The sequence below is a fragment of the Polyodon spathula genome, chromosome 10 (genome assembly GCF_017654505.1).
Source record: "Polyodon spathula isolate WHYD16114869_AA chromosome 10, ASM1765450v1, whole genome shotgun sequence".
NCBI classification, from domain to species: Eukaryota; Metazoa; Chordata; class Actinopteri; order Acipenseriformes; family Polyodontidae; genus Polyodon; species Polyodon spathula.
The window spans coordinates 7,872,271-7,892,053 of record NC_054543.1 but is presented as its reverse complement, the minus strand read 5'-3'; the positions used below and the strand labels follow the sequence as shown (position 1 = coordinate 7,892,053).

At 44.3% G+C, this 19,783-nt stretch overlaps 2 protein-coding genes across 2 annotated transcripts in view; one reads left to right on the top strand and one right to left on the bottom strand.

Annotated features, from left to right (window-relative positions):
* LOC121321642 (nuclear factor NF-kappa-B p100 subunit-like) overlaps window positions 1-6,241 on the top strand; it is a 36,686-nt gene extending 30,445 nt beyond the window's left edge. Inside the window, exons 25-31 of the mRNA XM_041260642.1 lie at window positions 299-506; window positions 653-822; window positions 1,066-1,168; window positions 1,600-1,884; window positions 2,022-2,200; window positions 2,638-2,749; window positions 5,142-6,241. Of these exons, the coding sequence (XP_041116576.1) occupies window positions 299-506; window positions 653-822; window positions 1,066-1,168; window positions 1,600-1,884; window positions 2,022-2,200; window positions 2,638-2,749; window positions 5,142-5,230 (1,146 nt within the window). The 3' untranslated portion in view covers window positions 5,231-6,241. The remainder of the gene's footprint in view (window positions 1-298; window positions 507-652; window positions 823-1,065; window positions 1,169-1,599; window positions 1,885-2,021; window positions 2,201-2,637; window positions 2,750-5,141) is intronic.
* A 3,564-nt stretch (window positions 6,242-9,805) lies between these two features.
* Window positions 9,806-19,783, bottom strand: part of LOC121321641 (PH and SEC7 domain-containing protein 1-like) — a 25,375-nt gene continuing 15,397 nt past the window's right edge. The window contains exons 12-18 of the mRNA XM_041260641.1: window positions 18,143-18,186; window positions 14,690-14,880; window positions 12,992-13,062; window positions 12,226-12,383; window positions 11,977-12,121; window positions 11,626-11,769; window positions 9,806-11,335 (exon numbers count right to left, since the gene is read on the bottom strand). Of these exons, the coding sequence (XP_041116575.1) occupies window positions 11,099-11,335; window positions 11,626-11,769; window positions 11,977-12,121; window positions 12,226-12,383; window positions 12,992-13,062; window positions 14,690-14,880; window positions 18,143-18,186 (990 nt within the window). The 3' untranslated portion in view covers window positions 9,806-11,098. The remainder of the gene's footprint in view (window positions 11,336-11,625; window positions 11,770-11,976; window positions 12,122-12,225; window positions 12,384-12,991; window positions 13,063-14,689; window positions 14,881-18,142; window positions 18,187-19,783) is intronic.

Genomic DNA, 19,783 nt, shown 5'->3' with positions numbered 1-19,783 from the left:
ACAGGTAATACACCTGCCGTACACCAACAATACACCACAGACAGGTAATACACAGGCAATACACCAACAGTACATCAGAGACAGGTAATACACGGGTAATACACCAACAGTACACCAGAGACAGGTAATACACCTGCAATACAGCAATACACCTGAGACAGGTAACACGCCAGCAATATACCTAAGACAAGTAATACACCTGTAATATAGTGGCAAGTAACAAACCAGCAACACAGCAGCCTGACACTTATTATGGCTCCACTGCATAACTACTATACTTTTTTGTTTTTCTTTCCAGACTCCTTTGCACCTGGCTGTGATCACAAAGCAGCACAAGATTGTGGACTTCCTTTTGAAGGCAGGGGCTGACCCCACCCCCCTGGATCGCTATGGCAACTCGGTGCTGCACCTGGCAACGCCCACCGGTGACGAGCACATGCTGCGGATACTGTTGAGTCACCTGAAACCGCACAGCCGCTACCTGCTCAACACACCTGACTACAATGGTGAGCGCACCTGACTAACACACCTGGGAGACTGGGGGACAGCTAATTCAATACAGTATAGAGAACAGTGCTGTGAAGCAGCTAATTCCTTTGTCTCTCCCATCTCTCTCAGATGTAACACCCCCTCTCTCTGCCCTCTCTGTCAGGTCTCTACCCCCTTCACCTTGCGGTGCAAAGGTCCGGTGAGCAGTGCTTGCGCGTGCTGGTTGATGCCGGCGCGGAGGTGAACGCAGTGGAGAGGAAGAGTGGCTGCACTGCCCTGCACCTGGCTGTACAGCAGGACCTGTTTGCTGTGGCCTGCCTACTCATCACAGAGGTTTGTGTGTGTTTATGGCTGTCTGTGCCTGACCCTCTGTCGTGTGTGTGTGTGTGTGTGTGTGTGTGTGTGTGTGTGTATATATATATATATATATATATATATATATATAATGTGGCTCTCTCTGTATGTGGCTGTGTGCCTAAGTGTTTGCGTTTGTGGATTACCTGTTCGCTGACTGTCTTTGTGCGTGACAGTGCTGTACAGTGCACTGATCTCCCTCTTTCTCGCTCCTCTCCCCAGTTGAACGCTGATGTGAATGTCTGCTCATTCGGTGGGAACACCCCCCTGCACCTGGCTGCCAGTCAGGGCTCCCCAGTGCTGTGCTCCATGCTCATCGCAGCAGGTCAGTTCAGTATCGCAATGTATCACACTCCCCTGCAGGTCGCCTCTACACAGCAGGCTCATCTCCTATTAGTAAACCTGCAGATTCAGACTATTTCATGCTTTGCTAGGAAGTGCAATCCTAATAAAAGTTTCTCATAGTAAAAGCATAGCAGTAATAAAGCACCGTTAAAGCATGGGTAAGCATGGTAAAGAATAGCGAGGTATGGTAAAGCATATTAAGAACCACGGCAGTTGAGGGTAAACTATGGTAAAAGCATCATATAACCATGGGAAAAGCATGGGGGGAAAACTGCAAAAATACTGGTGTAAACTTAAGTATTAATACACCTAACAAGGGAATTTGGAAACCCAGGACTAATGTGGATTTATAACCTTGGTGTGAGTGCAAAAAAACTCAACTGACTGCTTTTACTTGCTTTCCCCCTGCAGGTGCTGAGAGGTTGGTGGAGAACGATGAGCCAGTCTGCATGTCCTCTGCGTCTTTGTCTGAGGAAGAGAGGGAGGAGACGCAGGAGGAGGAGAGCAGGGGGAGAAAGGGGGCAGAGCCAGCACAGACCCTCACCGCACGCCCGAACATCCTGGCCTCCAACCCCCGCAAGAGACCCCCCACACGAGGACACACCCCCCTAGACCTGGCAAAGAACCAAAAGGTGCAGGACATCCTGGAGGGGAAGCCAAGGCGACCAGGGAAGACCCCCGCCAAGCTGAAGACCAGTACGCACCCTTCATACCCCTCTCTACCACTCTGTACTCCTCTATACTCCCCCTTGTAAACCCTAGCTCGCTCTCTCTCTCTCCCCCCCTCCCTGCAGGCACACTCTCCTCCCTTATTAACCCCCTGTCTCTCTCAGCCCCCCTTGCAGGTACTGTCTGCCCCCTGGACAGTGACACCCTGGCCCGGCTCAGCACTGCTCTGAGTGCGGGGGGTGTTCAGTGGAAGCAGCTGGCAGAGAAGCTGGGCATGAGGACCCTGGCAGACCTGTATGAGGAATGCCCTTCCCCCTGCAACAGCCTTCTGCAGGGCTACCAGGTAAAACCACACAGCCGCAAACCAGGCCCCACTGCTCCAACTGGGACAGACGGAAACTCACAACCAACACTGTTAAACAGGCCATAGTACTGAATTTAAAAATGCGAAAAGATTCAGTGACAGAAGTTTCTTCAAGTGAAATGCTTGTATTAGTATTTCTAAATACAGATAGAAAGTCACACCAGCCCTTCCTTGTTTAGTTATGTTATTGACTTCACTTTGGGAGGGATAGGGTGGGGTGCTGTTTTATTTATAAGAGCAATAACACACTCCAGATAGTGAAATAAAGACGAGGTACTGCAGTATCATTTTTTTCTTTAAATTTGCCTCTCCTCTCAGGTTTCAGTGCACATTATATTGTATTGTACTTACCCTCTTCCTGTGTTGAAGAGTTCTGACAGTCTGTCCTCCCTCTCCTCTCTTTATCTCTCTCTTAGGTGGCGGGCGGCCGAGTGGAGAGCCTGATTGATGCTCTGCAGGCTCTGGGTCTCAATGAGGGAGTGAGGGTGCTGAGGGAGGCCGAGCTCAAGGACAAGACCCACACCACAGGTGAGTAGGGGAGGGTGAACCGTGGCCAGTAAACCCCCTGCTCCAACCTGACCATCAGGGTCTAACGCTCCGAGCTGTGTGCTGTCAAATAGGTATCCTGACAGTGTGCACTGCAGACACAACGCACACACAGACTGCCAGCACCTGCCTGACTCACCAAGACCACAGACTTTTATTTGAATTGTGTGTGTGTGTGTGTCTATATATATATATATATATATATATATATATATATATATATATATATATATATATATATATATATATATAGATAGATAGATAGATAGATAGATAGCTAGATAGATAGATAGATAGTTAGGTAATGCCTCTTCTAGTTGTAGAGGTGATAAGTTTTTTTTGTTTTGTTTTTTAATGCAGTGCTCCCTCGATATTCAGTTTGATAATTTACTCATTACTTATTAATTCACAGTAACACATTTTGAGTGCCTGCATTTACCTGTATAAGGTCTCCCCTAATTCACCATTTTTTATATTTTGCATATTTATTTTTTTAGCATAAAATAGAACAGGCAGCAATGCCTTATGACATGTTTCCTCATTCCTAATCTGAAGAATGTTTTTGTTTAATTGTCAGGCCAGGTTGACTGTAACACCTGTGTTTACATGCTAGTTGTGTTCTCGATACATTCCTTTTTTTGTAAGTACAACGTGCATAAGAAACTAATACACAGTTAATAGTGATACAGCATGCTGGAATTCTTGCTGTTAATATATAGTAACGGAGTGGCACTCGCACACTTTCATTGCAGATTCACTGCTTGCATTCACTTTTAATGAAAAATAAACAAAAACAAAACAAACACCTAGCTCGTTTCAGGAGCACTGACTACACACTTATGCAGGCCCCTGATTAGCATAAAACACTATCACAGTTTGATACTTTCTACACAGAACCGTGGACACACAGTACTCATGTTCGTGACTGCTCGGAAACAGAGTGCACCCTTCTGCTTCCTTCTACTCGGCAGTCCAGAACAGACTGACTGTCTCCCTTTTAAACTCTGCACATGGCTTTAATTTACAATGACTGCTAGGTGCAGGTGATAATTAACAATTAAACACATTTACACTGGTTTTTGGTAGTGAGGATTTTAACCCCCACCCTGCTCTATTACTTCAGTTTGGTGCCGGGGTTTATTTAAAATTGATAAACGAGGGCGGCGATTATATGACGGCGGCCTATGCTTTAGAAACGCTGCATATTTTATTACCAGATTTAAAGCATTTTAGAAGCGCCACTGTGAGAGGCTTGATCTGCAGCGCTATACTCTTGTGTGTTTTTGGGGCTTGAATACAGTACATTTACTGACAGTTAACGAGAGCCTATTAGGTGGGAGTTGGGAGGTCAGGGGAGTACTGTACCAGTGAATTTCTGTTAAAACTAAAAAATGTCCTACTTGGTTATTATTATTTTTCTCAGTGTAATTTATCTGCTTGTTTGTAATTTCTCTGTAAGAGAAACCAAAATTAAATCTTCTCACAGATAGTAAACATGTTTATATATATATATATATATATATATATATATATATATATATAATATATATATATATATATAATTGTACAGGACTGAGTGAAATTCAAATTGAATGAATAACAAAATTAAACCCCCTACAAGAAGACAATATCTGCCAGCTTTTGGATAGCTTAGCGTGACCGGCAAAGCTCCAAGTTCTCCGAGTTTAAGTTTTCACTATCCAAGCTGAGGACGAGGTAAACAGACAGCCCTTATTTTATCCCCTGCAGTGTTGGCTGAGGTTAAGGACTGCTGTGCTGTAAGTAGTTCATCTTGGGTTGTCTGTTGGGACTGTACCATAAAATTAAATTTGCTTACTAAGGTGTGTGTGTGTGCATTAGTTTGTATTGCATGGTGGCTTGAGGCTGCAGTCTCTTCGGGGGTGTCACATGCACAGTCAGAGTTGCGCGTTTCTTTATTTTTTGAGCAGGGGTAGAAAAAAAAAACTTTACCTTTCTTTATTGAGAGTGGCGTTCATTCGAGGGCAGCGTCTATTAAAAAACTGGGGTTAATTTGAAGTAATATGGTATATATTTCCACTGAAAACAGGTTCCAGTGTATTCAAATGTCATTCACCCAGTCTGGCTGAAATCCAAAATAGTTTCACACCAAGCGTCTCTGGCATTTGCCATTACTGCTGCAGTCGTTTATTTTTCCCAGACAACACTACGTACTGGATACTGAAATAATGAGAGAGCACTCTTTTGTTTTGTGTCTGTGTGCTAATACTCCCCTTTCTCTCCCTCACTGTCTGAGGTGAAGGTGCCCATGGCTGTTGCAGTCAGCCTGTATTGTTTGTTTTCAGACACTAACACTCCCCTGTCTCTCCCCTCCCTCTCTCTCCCTTACTTTCAGAGGTGAAGGTGGACAGTGGCTATGGCAGTCATCCTACAGAGCAGCTAGAGCAAGAGGAGATGGACGAGTCTGTTCCAGCCAACTCCTGAGACCAGCAGACATCCCTCCCCCCCTTCCAGCTCTGTGACCGCACAGTCCAGAACGATGACCTCAGAGTCCAGCATGGTGACATCACAACACAGCACGATGGCATCACAATCCAGCATGGCGACATTGTAACCAGGAACCCGGGTTAATAGTTCTAACAAACCCCTCTCCCCAAAACAAACCCCCCTTTTCCTTTGAGAGGTTGAGCAGGAGTCTGGGTTGCACTATGCCGCAGAGGGACAGCAGGCCCTGGCACAGTAGAGAGGGGGCTGCTGCATAATAGTGCCGTAGAAGAATCACAGTTCATAATTCCCATGGCTTTTAAAAACAGGCTGATCATGTAAAATAGTATACCTCCAAATCACTAACTAAAAACATCCGCTGTGTTAATATGTACATTTCCAAAGGCTTTTATCTACCCCTGTGTGACGAACAGTTTGACATTTCTGCAGGACTTGAAGAATAAATACAGTCCTTAAAAGGATATAAACAAGAAGCAGTCTACTGTGTGACAAAGCTGTTTTCTGATTATATAAAAAGGTGTTATTTTGTTGAAGTTGTGGATTCAACTATTTTTAATTTAAAGAAGAAAAAACAACACAAAACAAATCATAAGCTTGGCTGCCATTCTGTCAATTTAATTGACACCCCCTCCCCCCCCTCCTTTTGCAAAAAGTGGTCACGCCCCAAAAGTTCATAGTGACATCACAGTCCCTCACTGTGACATTAGCGGAGGTCCTTGGACTGTGTCTGGATTTCTTCAGGAATCTGTTACTGTGATAGGCTGGGATTAAACTGGAGAACATCAATACCAAGATACTGTATCTGACGAATAAGTGTTTACTGAAACAGATCCACTGCAGACACATCTGCCCATCCTTCTCTCTGACTCACCAAGACCGCTTTTATTTGAGTTGTATTCATATTAGATGCATTAGGAAGTCCTGGCACTTGCGAAATGTCTTTTTCTGTGTTACTTTTATTTTTAAATAAAAGCTGATATGAAAATCTGATTATTTTACTGCATGTCTGTGAACCTCTTAAAAATATTGACAACAGTGTAAGACCTGTGCTTCCCTCTCGACTGCAGAGCTGGCTCTTTAGTTGAATGGTAAGACGCTTGACTTCGAACCCTGAGGTTGGCGATTTGCGTCCAGTCCTCGCCTCTCCATTCGTTTCAATAGGCTGAGATTCCAGTGGGATGAAACAGTGTAGGATCAATAACAAGCCACTCAAGGAAGACCCGAGCCAGGAATCTTTTTAAACAATGTCCTGTTTTATGCATCAGCTACACCTTCCCAAAAAACAAAGAAGAAGCAAAATATACAAACAATATATTATTCATACAGATTCCTTTGTTTACAGGCTGTTTAAATAGAAATAAAAATGTCACAAAGAAATCACGTTTGAAGCTAACTAGCACATGGAGCTGCATTACCACCAATTTCTACAGGCTTTGTGTTTTTAATACATGTATATAAAACAGTGTTAAAAGAGATTTATCCGCAACATAACTCGGTAAACATTGATCGTTCTCCAGAAATTTACAATTTATGTCAATGGTCCTGTTTGGCCAATTTGAAAATTAGCAAGCATGGATTGTTTTAATACACTGATGTTGAAGAAATTGATTCTTCAAAAGATACAGTCCTGTTTAAAATAACAAATCTCTGTGCCTGTTTTTTTAAAATCTTACATTTTAAAGTGCAACCAAAAAGAAGGGGAATTCATAAACAAACAAAAAAAACCTCTTACTTGCCGCCACCGCCTTCTAACACCTGTTTCTAAAACACATCCACAGGAGTGCCTTTCATTTACTTACTACTGTGCCTCAAATGAAGGATTATTTATATAAGAACAAAACTTGCTGAGATTACTAGAGCGACCGAGTCCCCGGGCTTTTACAGAGGACCTTAGAAACGTTTCCCACAGTAAAAGTATGGCTAAGTGTAGGGCAGCACAGTATAACCATTGTAAACACAGAGAGGTACGGTAAAGCGTGTTTAAAAAAAAAAAAAACACATGCCAAACCATGGTAAACTATGGTATATGCCTAGAATTTGTGTGCAAATTTACCAAGGTGAACTTTTTGTAAGGGACCCCGCCACCTGTAGGGGACAGTCAGTCAATCATGGGTCAGTGAAATCTACATACACAACAAGAGAATGGGCTAATTGTTCAACACCATAGCTCTGTCAGCTAGCAACAGCCAACAGTAAATATTATAAATAATAATAATAATAATAATAATAATAATAATAATAATAATAATAATATATCTTGTAGCACACCCAAGATACACCCAAGAGAGTCAGCTAATTCACTACAGTCTAGAGAACTCAGTACTGTACTAAAGATCTGACAGCCAGCTAATTCAATACAGCCTAGAGAACTCAGTACTGTACTGGGGATCTGAGAGCCAGCTAATTCAATACAGTATAGTGTAGAGAACTCAGTACTGTACTGGGGATCTGAGAGCCAGCTAATTCAATACAGTCTAGTATAGAGAACTCAGTACTGTACTGGGGATCTGAGAGCCAGCTAATTCAATACTGTCTATTATAGAGAACTCAGTACTGTACTGGGGATCTGAGAACCAGCTAGTTCAATGCAGTCTGGTATAGAGAACTCAGTACTGTACTGGGGACCTGAGAGCCAGCTAATTCACCACAGACTAGAGAACTCAGAGCAGTACAGGGGATCTGAGAGCCAGCTAATTCACTACAGTCTAGAGAACTCAGTGCAGTACAGGGGATCTGAGAGCCAGCTAATTCACTACAGTCTAAAGAACTCAGTGCAGTACAGGGGATCTGAGAGCCAGCTAACTCAATACAGTCTAGTATACATAACTTGGTATTGGAGGGCCAGAAAACCAGCAACTTTAATGCATTTTGAAGTGATACAACATTTAACAAAAGAAATCAAGAAATAAGCCTTAAAACTAGCGTAGGCGTTTACCCCTGCAGTTATTTATTTACTAACGCAAGCCCAGGATAGCAGTACCCCACGCATCTCCACCAGGTGAGAACCAACACTTTTGTTTTTAGTTCTCAGTGGGGACACCTAGTAGGCTGAAGAAGCCAGGACAGCACTGCAGTTTGTGTAACTGAGACACAAACGATGGCTTTGAAATCCAATGGCTTAGGAGTCAGAACGTCAGAGGACCTAATAGTCCTGCTTGTTCTGGTGCTGGCTGATTTCCTCCTCAGTTCCTCCTTGTAAAGATGTTGGCTTGCTGTTTACTGTTTAAAGCTTGTGCATGCATGGTAAAGGTGCACCCCCATTGTATAGCCCCCCCCCCCCCCCCCCCCCACACTTTCCTTCTCGAGTGTGTCAGTCACAGTCACAGTCAAATGGTTCACTCGAGGTGTTATAAATATTTTACAAAGTGATCTCTTCAGGTTCACGTTCAGCGCCTAACTCATTTGCTTTGTTGTTGCTAAATTCTCATAGCTGTTTACTCCAATTCGTCAGCAGCACATTTTTTTTCTTCAGAAAACAGAAACTAACCCACCAAAGTTACAAAGACTTTCAATTCAGGGCCTTGAATGATGTATTAAGTTGTCACTTACTTATTTTAGATGCTTACTTTTGCTGTTCAGAAAAAAATGCGGTAATGTGAGATTAGGAGTGAATATAGTGAAAAAATTCAAACGGCCATTGAGACAGCATGTGATTAAACTTCGCTACCAGAGTTTCCCATTCACTGCGATTCCCATTCACAGAGATTCTCAATTTTAATTTTTTGCAATTTTAATCCCCCAGATTAAAAAAAGAAGTCCAATACCGAATTTTAAAACGGAGAATAATCTTAAGCACGCTTCCAGCCCTTAAATTAAAAGTCAGAGTTGTTTATTTCTGGTTTGGTAACGTTACTGGGTGCGTTTTTTTCCTTTCTGAAAAAATTGTGCTAATGACGTTTTAATTGGAGAAAACAGCTTTGAGACTGTATCCCAGTGAGCCCACAGGATAACAGACATACTCCATCAAAAGAAGAGACTTTCTTCATCCTTGTTGCCCGGCAGCACTGTGAGGACAGGAACCACTTGAGAGAGTCTTTGTTTTACTGAAAAGCTCCATTTTGAAAGACATGCTGCTCAGCCCTGCAGCGTCATTTACAAGCACAGGAGCAGGGAGAGGATGCACCAGCCCCCTGAACAAATAAATACTGTACACCAATAAATACAGACAGAAATAAAACAAATTCAGAAAATGCATTCATTAATATAGAAGTACATACAAGCAAGCAATGAGATACCCGCAATACATCTGTCACATTCAATCAGCGAATTATTATTATTACTATTTTTTTTTTAACCTGCTCTCATTTTGGAATCTAAAGTATCATTCAATTTCATTTAAAAATGGAATGAGCGAGTGAATCACACTGTTCCAAATCACACCAGCTAGTTGCTAAGCAGATGAAGAGCTTGATCTACAGAAAGCAATTCTTTAATTTAGGTTTAAATCTAGCTTCTTTTCCATAGTCATCCTTGTTATATAAACAGAGGACTCTATGAACGCCCATGCTGTCTGCTCTGTATATAACTGCAGGACTCTATGAACGCCCATGCTGTCTGCTCTGTATATAACTGCAGGACTCTATGAACAGTCATGCTGTCTCCTCTGTATATAACTGCAGGACTCTATGAACGCCCATGCTGTCTGCTATGTATATAACTGCAGGACTCTATGAACGCCCATGCTGTCTGCTCTGTGTATAACTGCAGGACTCTATGAATGCCCATGCTGTCTCCTCAGTATATAACTGCAGGACTCTATGAACGCCCATGCTGTCTGCTCTGTATATAACTGCAGGACTCTATGAACGCCCATGCTGTCTCCTCTGTATATAACGCAAAACAATGCACATTTCATTATTAAGAAGCTGCTAATTGTTCTGATCTCAGTATTACACTGCACAGTATTCTCCAAACATTTAATAAAATAATACATCATTTTGGATAGATACACTATTTGGGAGTTTTTTTTTTTTAAACCCTAAAACATTGTTCAGAAAGTGTGATGTTCCTATGAGGAGGTAAGAAAAACAATGATTTAAAAGAGAAAAACAATCTGTAAAAGATGATGTTTCAGGGCAAGTTTGCAAGGCTGTGAAATGTGGCTGCATGATTCTCCTGCTGTTGCCAGTCAGTCTGAGCAGCTGGATTGTAATCAGGCGAACCAAGACAACAACAGATTGTCATTTGATCACAGTGAATGTATCCCTTCCTTTTTAAATCAGGAAGAAAAAGTTCAGAGCTGAATAACTCCCCAAAAAGAGCATGCACGTCCATAGTATTCATGGGAAAGGGGAACGCTGATCCCGAAAGCAATTCCGAAGGTAGCGGTCGCTTCCTACAAGAAGTCTTTCCCAGTCAGTGTCAGTGTGACAGCAGCTTTAAATGGCTTGACAAAGTCTTTTAAAAAAACGCAAATCGGGCTTCACAAAAAGAGCAAGCAGCGCCATTGAGTGAAACACGGAGCTTAGCTTCCAACTTCTTCCATGAAACGTTTGACTGGAAATATTTCATAAAAAGAAAAGAAAAAAGGTAACTCAGACAGGAGCCTCCAAGCGTTTCAGAGACAATTCCGTGAAAGCGAACCTCCTGAATAGAACAGTAACATGCAAGCGATGAGACTGAAGCATGGTAGCTTCACATTCCTGCTGGAGGTTCAAAGACAGACAGACATACATACAGACAGACATACAGCTCACTGATTCAGTTCACTTCCAGTGCGTCAGTCAGCCTGTCAGTCAGGTGACCTCCATGGCTCCCATTGGCCGGTGAAAGTGAGGAGCAGTGAGGACTGTGTGTAGCCCCTCCACTCCCTTGTGTGTAAGAGCGCCCCCCTGTGGCCCCCTTCCCTCACTGCTTCACTGCCTGCCTATAGCTGTGTCGCTGGCCCTCGCTGTGCTTGCACCGGCCCGCGGCCCCTCCCTGGCTGGGGTCATTGGGAAAGGTGGGGCTGGAGTGAGTTCTCTGGAGCTCATTGTCCTCGGCCTCGGATCCCTTGAACAGCCGTGACTCGAATCGCGCCAGATCCTCCTCTCCATAGCGCAGCTTTGCACGCAGCAGCATCGCGTACGTTCCATAACGAGTTTTCTGTAGAGAGAGGGGAGGGAGGGACATAGGAGTAAGAGAGGGAGAAGGAGGGATGATAGGACAGCTTTAGTCAACTATATAGTTTATATAACAATAACCACTATTGACAATGATGTAACTCCATTAAAAGATTTCCCCCTCACATCTCTCTCTTCCCTTCTACCTGTTCTCCTCCCTTCCCCTCTCCCCTCCCCTCCCTCCCCTCCCATCTCTACTCTTCTCCTCTCTCCATAATCTCCTCCCCGCCTCTCCCCTCTCCCCTCTCCTCCACTGTCCCCCTGTCTCCTCACCTCGAACTCCAGGTACTCGTTCCTCTGCCTGTACTCCTCCAGCTCTCTCCCCTTCACCTTGCGTTCGGGTGGGTAGGAGCACAGCTCTGCCAGCTCTGCCGAGGTGGAGCGGAACCGAGCCTCGTGGGACTGAACCTGCTCCTCCTAAGGATCCAATCAGAACCAGGGTCAAAACCAGAAACAGAACCAACTAAGTAGGGGTAGGGTGCAGAGTGCAGGGTGTAGGGAACAGGGTGCAGGGTATAGGAAGAAGGGTACCTGTGATAGTTTGGTGCTGGTGGTGGGGAACAGGGTGCAGGGTGTGAGGAACAGGATGAGACTGTAGGGCGTAGGGAGCAGGAAGCAGGGTACCTGTGATAGTTTGGTGCTGCTGGCAGGGAGCAGAGGCCGGCTGAATTTCTTCTGGGAGCCGATGGCCGCTGGGAAAGGTGAAGATGAGAAGATGGCCGCCACAGTGTTTATTCGCGTGATCCACGACTGCATCTGATCAGCATCTCTGAGGGAGCAAGTGCAGCAAGCGCAGGATTAATCCTTCAGCTGTGCCGTACCACTCCACTACACCCTCTCCTCACTCCTCTCTCTCCCTCACCCCTCACTCACTGTGCCTGGAACAGGAAGACCCTCCAGTCCGCAGTGCGCAGGTAGAACACGTGGGGTCTCTTGCTGTAGTCGGCAGCTTTCATGGCAAGGGAGTGGTGGATGGAGATAGCGTTCTTCAGATCCTCATCTGAGAGCTGCTTGTCAGGCCTGTACTCCCCCTGAGAGAGAGAGATGGAGAGAGAAAATTCTTTCAGGGGTATTTACAGACCTGAAGGAAGGCCCAGCGAAAATAACTCTCCACTCTTCCAATGCATATCTCTGAGGTCCCTCTGCTGTGCTCGCATTCAAGAGCGCAACTGAACCAACTCTCAGTGTGAAAATACACTGGGAGCTGCAAAATCTCACACTTCCCTGATAGCAGCTAACTTGTCTCTTTCCTGTCGATTGGCAGACAGTTATACAGACAGATAGACTGACAGACAAACAGATAGACAGACAGAAAGTTATACAGACAGTTATACAAAGAGACAGACAGACAGACAGTTAGGCAGGCAGGCAGGCAGGCAGTTATACAGACAGACAGGCAGGCAGTTATACAGACAGACAGATTGACAGACAAACAGATAGACAGACAGACAGTTATACAGACAGTTATACAAAGAGACAGACAGACAGACAGACAGACAGACAGGCAGGCAGGCAGGCAGGCAGGCAGACAGCCAGTTATACAGACAGGCAGACAGACAGACAGACAGACAGACCCTTATACAGGCAGACAGACAGGCAGGCAGACAGGCAGGCAGGCAGGCAGGCAGGCGCTCTGTACCTTCTGCAGGTAGAGGATGAGTCCCTTCAGAACGGCGTAGAAGCTCTTCCAGCCTCTCTTCCCTCGTGGGGCTGGGGGCACAGACACAGAGTCAGAGGTCAGGGAGGGGGGATTTTAATTCATCCCATCTCTTAGAAATCACATACGAGAAGTCCACCAGTCGCTGCTTAGATAAGTCAAACTTCCAGTACGTCTTAGTATCCCTTGTACAGACATAAGAGCATGCAATCCAATTCTAAAGCTGAGGGAATTCAATCTCCGCAAAGAGAGGGGGATAGAAAGCCTGTAGTTCCACTGACTGATTCAAATGAAAAGCTGTAATCACCTTGGGGAGGAAAGCAGGGTTTGTGCACCACGATACCGTTTCCATTGTCCCAAGTATGCATACAGGAACTGTGAACTGACAGAGCCTGTAGCTCACTGACCCGCTTAGCGGAGGAGAAGGCTAATAGAAAGGCTATCTTCATAGAGACACTTCAGCTCTATGGCATGTATGGGCTCAAAACGGGCCTTAGTGAGAGCCTCCAGTACCACGTTTAGACTCCATTCTGGGAGGACGTCCTTTATAGAGTCAATGGGAACATGGCATGCAGATATGGCTGCTGGGTAAACTTTTACCTTGTAGATCTTGCAGAAACTGTAAAATAATTGCTATAGGGCAATACACAGGATCACGGTCATGCACCAATTTTGATAATATTTCCACTTGTAGGCATTACGCTCTTGTGGAAGGTCCTAGCGTTCTGCAGTGTACTGACTACTGAGTCTGAGATCCCTAAGGCGGACAGACGGTCCCGTTCAGACCCAGTAACTTTTGGCACTACACCAGTTGTACTGTGGACCCTTGTTAAAACAGGGCCAGGCAGTTGCGAATGGCAGCTACTCTGTCATTGACAAGCAGGCTCGCATCATGATCATGAGGGAATCCAGCCAGAGACCCAAGTAGACAGTACTCTGCACCGGTAAGAATTGGCTTTTCGCATCGTTGAGAGTGAGACCAGCCTTGACAGATGCTCCATCACAATCGCTGTGTGGGCCACTGCTGTGTGGGCAACAAATTAACCAATCGTCCAGGTCGCAAGGGAGCTACGATTGTGTCCATGCACTTTGAAAATGTGCGGGGGGCTGAGGAGGGGATGAATGGCAGCACGGAAAACTCGAAGATGCTTCCCTGAAAGGCGAAGCGGAGATATTTCCTGTGCACTGGACGGATAGGACTGTGAAAATACGCGTCCTACAGGTCCACTGCTGTAAACCAGTCGCCCGGCCAGACAGACTGGAAGATGCTGTTGTGTGCGAGTTAGTACATGTAAAAACCTTTGTGCACAGTCACTCCATAGTGACAAGGGATTGCTGTGAATTTGTAATTGAGACCTGAGCAGGAACAGCAACCAACGGAGAATTAATACAGAACATATGAAATATTATTGTGAGGAGATGATTGTGATACTAAGCAGTAATAATATGAGCAGTAACAGCAGTACTCAACAGCATAGTCCTCATCACAATACTCCTCACTATACTCCAAATGTGCAGGGTACGGGCGTGTCAATGGACCACTGCCCACACACTTTTTAAACATTGGGGGCCCTGTCCAGCCACTTAACAGCTTGGAAAAAAAAAGACTGGTAATAATAACGGTAATGATAAGAGAAATGATAAGAGTAATATTTGTAATAGCAGCAGTGTGTCTCTTACTCCTCTTGCCATCGGGGTCGGCGTGTGCTTTGCGCACCAGGAAGCCCTGCTTGTAGGTCAGCGTGCTCGCGGGCTGGGACGCACTCAGGAAGGGGTTTCCGCAGCTGTTGATTCGCTTCATGGTGCGGGAGGCGGAGTCACTGTGACTGTCAGCCAGCTCTGAGAACGACCTGCGCAGCTCCTCCTCATCACTGAGAGACACGAGGAGGGAGAGTTAGAAGAGTGAGAGGGCAGTGTGGATGCATCTACTCTTACTGTTATTTTTGAGATATATACAAAGAAGAAAGTTTGTCTGTCTGTCAGTTCCTTTATGCATTCAGACCCCGCAGGAGCCAGTGCAGCCAAACTTTGCCTCGGCCTCCATTTTCATCCAGGGGAAGGCCGAGGGCTATGTTTGGATCCAAATTTTTGACCCACAGAGTACTTTATTTAGTAACTCCATTGCTGGATCACCACAGTAGCCGTGTATCTCAAATGAAAGAAAAACATAAAACCCAAAAAACTGTACATTGAAGCTAGATTCGGCTAATATATATATATATATATGTGGCTCGTAGGATTCTTGTGAAACTTTATTTAATACCTGTAACTGTTTACAAAAAACAAAAGTTTTTGGAGACTTTTTGCTCTCAAACAGTAAAAAAAAAATTTTGAGATCACATTAGAATAGGGTTTATGTTCACTATACAAGTGAAAACTACGTTGCTATATATATATATATATATATTTATATATATTTATATATATATATATATATATATATATATATATGTATATATAATTAAGATTATATAGATATGTCAAATATGTCTGTGCATGTGTGGCTTGTATGAGTCATCATGCTGATAAAGACCATTTGACCATTTCAGAGGAGAGAAAAATGAGAGTGTTACAATACTCATCTCTATACTCAACATAATCAAAAAACTCCTCCCTATAATCATTGCTATACTCACATCACAATACTCCTCACTATAATCACATCACAATACATGCTGTGCACATAGCGGTCTGTTTTAATGATCCCCACAGTTTCATCTGGGATTCAAACGAATGGATTATCAATGGGAGACTACCCTTTGATTTCTCAGTTTCCGCTGTGTGTGAGTCTGCAGAGAGCATCCCAGCGCAGCGAGGGAGCAGCAGTGCCTGCAATCAGCAGCTTTTTGATTAACCAGCCAAAGGCTCGTTAGCCGGCTCCCTAACTGGAGAGGACTCATGCTCCTCACATCCCTCCCCTCCCCACGCACCACTCCTCAGTGAAGGACCACACAGACCCTGATACTGATGTGATACAGCCTTCTGAAGTTTATTTATATCATAAAGCAGACCCTGATACTGATGCAGCACAGCCACCTGAAATGTCTTTATAATATATAGTAGGCCCTAATATTGATGTGATGCAGACATCTGAAATGTCTTTATAATATACAATAGACCCTGATATTGATGAGATGCAGCCACCTGAAATTTACACTGAATACATAATAGACCCTGAAACTGAGGTGATATAACCATTCATCAATCATCAATCATTATATCTCACAGTTTGTATCAGCTGTATTGTATCACATGAAAATGATGCCTCATTCACTGAGCTATACTGTTTAACCATTGTTATTTACCTATATAAAATGAAAAATCTAGTCCAGGGGGCTGAATGAGATACAAGCTGATTCTCACCCACTCAAGGTCAGAGCTGCCAGTAAGCACACTCGTGGGTAGCTGCTCTGGCATCTCATAGAGCGGATTTCAGCTTGAACTAGCCTGCAGCACCATTAACAGACCACCGCAGTCCCAGCACTGGATGGGGAAGAGGTATTGATCATGTCCCTATTGATCTGTCTGTGTATGTCAGTCAGTGCGTCAGTGTGACAATGCTGATGTCTCGTGTGTGTGTGTCATTTCCCATTGTAAAAGCAAAGCAAAGTAATAAAGTACAGTGAAAGCATAGGTAAGCATTGTGAAGCACAGAAGGGTGTGGTAAACACACACATTAAAAAAAGGCAAACCTGGGTAAACTATAAATAAACACATATAATAACCATGGCAAAGGAAGGTGTGTGTGTGAGAGTGAGAGAGTGTGAGAGAGCATGAGTCTGTGAGAGTGTCAGAGTGAGAGTGTGAGAGTGAGTGTGAGAAAGTGTGAGTGAGGAAAGAGTGAGAGTGTGAGTGTGAGACTGTGAGAGTGTGAGAGAGAATGTAAGTGAGAGTGTGAGAGATTGAGAAAGAGTGTGAGAGTGTGAAAGAGTGTGAGAGAGTGTATGAGAGAGGGTGAGAGAGGGTGTGAGAGCGTGTGAGTGAGAGAGTGTGTGAGAAAGTGTGAGAGAGTGTGTGTGTGAGAGTGTATGAGAGTGTGTGAAAGCGTGTGAGACTGTGTGAGTGTATAAGAGTGACAGTGTGAGTGTGAGAGAATGTGTGAGAGAGTGTGAGAGTGTATGAGAGTGTGTATGAGAGTGTGTGAGTGTGAGAGTGTGAGAGTGTGAGTGAGTGTGAGAGAGAGAGTGTGTGAGAAAGTGTGAGACTGTGTGAGTGTGTGAGAGTGAGGGTGTGAGTGTGAGTGTGTGAGAGAGTATGTGTGTGAGAGACTGTATGAGAGAGTGTGTGTGGGTGTATGTAAGAGTGTGTGGGTGTATGTGAGTGTGTGTGTGAGAGAGAGTGTATGTGAGAGTGTGTGTGAAAGTGTGAGATTTTATGAGAAAGTGTGTGTGTGGGTGGGAGAGGAGTGTGTGTGAGAGCGTGCATGAGAGGTGTGAGAGTGTATGAGAGAGTGTGTGTGTGGGTGTGTGAGAGTGTGAGAGAGTGTATGTGAAAGTGTGTGTGTGGGTTTGTGTGAGAGTGTGTGTGAGAGCGTGTGCTTCTATTCTTGTCTCTATTCTGTGATGTTCTGAGCCGCTAATTAAATTCTGGCTTCCCGTATCTTGTTGCCATGGAAACGGCTCTTCGCTTACTCTCTGTAATTATGTAGCTGTGAACTGGAACCACAACAAAGACTTTAATACAAAGACACTCACACACACACACACACACACACACACACAAAACACACGCATACAATTAATTACAGTGACATGACACCAGTACCAACAGACAGTGTGCTACCCTATCAGGGCCATTGCTTGTGCTTTGCAATATGTTTGTTCCCAGTCCATTGTGAAGGTGCCATCTCTGGAGATGCTGTGTTCTGCTGTGGTCTGCTGTGGTCTGCTGTGGCCTGCTGATACCACCAGGATTTCTCGGGGATTTAGACTTTTACATTTCTAAAATCCTCTAAAATATTGAACACGTTCTATATCCCATTTCCCCTACACACACTCTCAGATACAAAAACACACTCTGCAACCTAAACTCAACTAACTTCTCCATACAAGTTATTCTGAAAACCACACTTGTCTTAGTGTGTACTACATGTTACCAAGAAGGAAAAAAGAAAGAAAAAAAGAAAGATCTTACATTGTCCACTGTAGCTTCTCAGTCTTGATGGAGTTGTATAGGGCCTGTGAGGGAAGCAGACAGACAGGCAGGTGGTCAGACAGTGTCTAGATTTTACTGCACATAACTGAAAGGTCATTTTCTGAAAAGAGGAAATCAATGACCTCTACAGGAAAAAAAAGGAGAAAAAAACCCACTCAAATGACTGAGCTGAGATTTGACAATGTCCTCCATGTAAAACACAAGTGATTATTTTGTGTACAAGTGCCAGTTAGAAAACAGGCCAAGCTGGCATAGAAACATACCTGTGCCGTGCTGTTTTCCCAGTAGAGTCCAATGCTAAATGTTAAAAGCTAAAGCCACGTTGCCCTATAGCTTCAAGTACAATGCTACAGGAAATTGCTGCAGACAAGCAACCAATGATATTAAGCATACTACTGGCAACTATATACAGATTGACATAACCATTTCACTTTAAGAAAAGACATTTAAAGTCTTTGATGAATTATATTAAGTTTGGAATTCCTGAAACAGTTCTACGGACTATTTTCTTAAAGAAAAAAAAAATATATATATACTCAAATTTATGAACAGCAACTAGCAACACTTTAAACAACTGGTTCTCTAGATGTTATGTAAAACTCCACACAGTCAGACAGCCTCTATACAACAACTCCAAATTGTGATACCCCATTACTGAGGGCTAATGAGAACTTCTATGAGAAAATTGGAATTCAAGTAAATAGCATTGCATGGCAGCAGGGAATTTTGCTGAAAGAACCTGAACACAGAGTTTATCAAATTCATAGTTTCAAAATGTTCTATATAAACTAAAGCTGCGCTTCGGGAAGCATGTGTAACAAGAGTGTCATTAATACAACCAATGCAATGGGCTAAACTATCCCCAGTCGATTCCCCCTGCCTAACCAGGAGAGCAAGGCCAAGGCAGCCCTCCCTGTGGGCCTCCCAACCAAGATTAGCAACTTTGCGCCACCGGAATTCAAACCAGTGAGTTCCTGATTGCTTGCCTCACCCTGAACACTCCACACGGTAGTGCCTTGACTGGGGGAGACTCTGGGGACCTCTGGTCAACCCAGCTTAAAGAGCTGAGCCCTGTATCAGTGTCTCTCTCTGGTTAGAGAGCTGGGCGGGTTAACATGCCTATTTCATTTATATAGGGTTCTTCGTGTACAGGCATCCCAGAGTGCTTTACAGCAAGCCAAAGGAGCTCAAACTCATCGCTAGTGAAAGGCCAAATCAAACTTGTTTTCAGTTTAGATTTTAAAATACTGGCAAACGGATCAAATATTGAAGTGAACTCCAAAGTGAAGGAGCTGGAACACTGAAAGAGCTCTGTCCCTGTTGTTTCTTGCTCTGGTAAGAGCAGTGCCTCTGGCCTCAGTACCTACTGATTCTTGCTCTGGTAAGAGCAGTGCCTCTGGCCTCTGTCCCTGCTGTTTCTTGCTCTGGTAAGAGCAGTGCCTCTGGCCTCTGTCCCTGCTGTTTCTTGCTCTGGTAAGAGCAGTGCCTCTGGCCTCTGTCCCTGCTGTTTCTTGCTCTGGTAAGAGCAGTGCCTCTGGCCTCAGTACCTGCTGTTTCTTGCTCTGGTAAGAGCAGTGCCTCTGGCCTCTATCACTGCTGTTTCTTGCTCTGGTAAGAGCA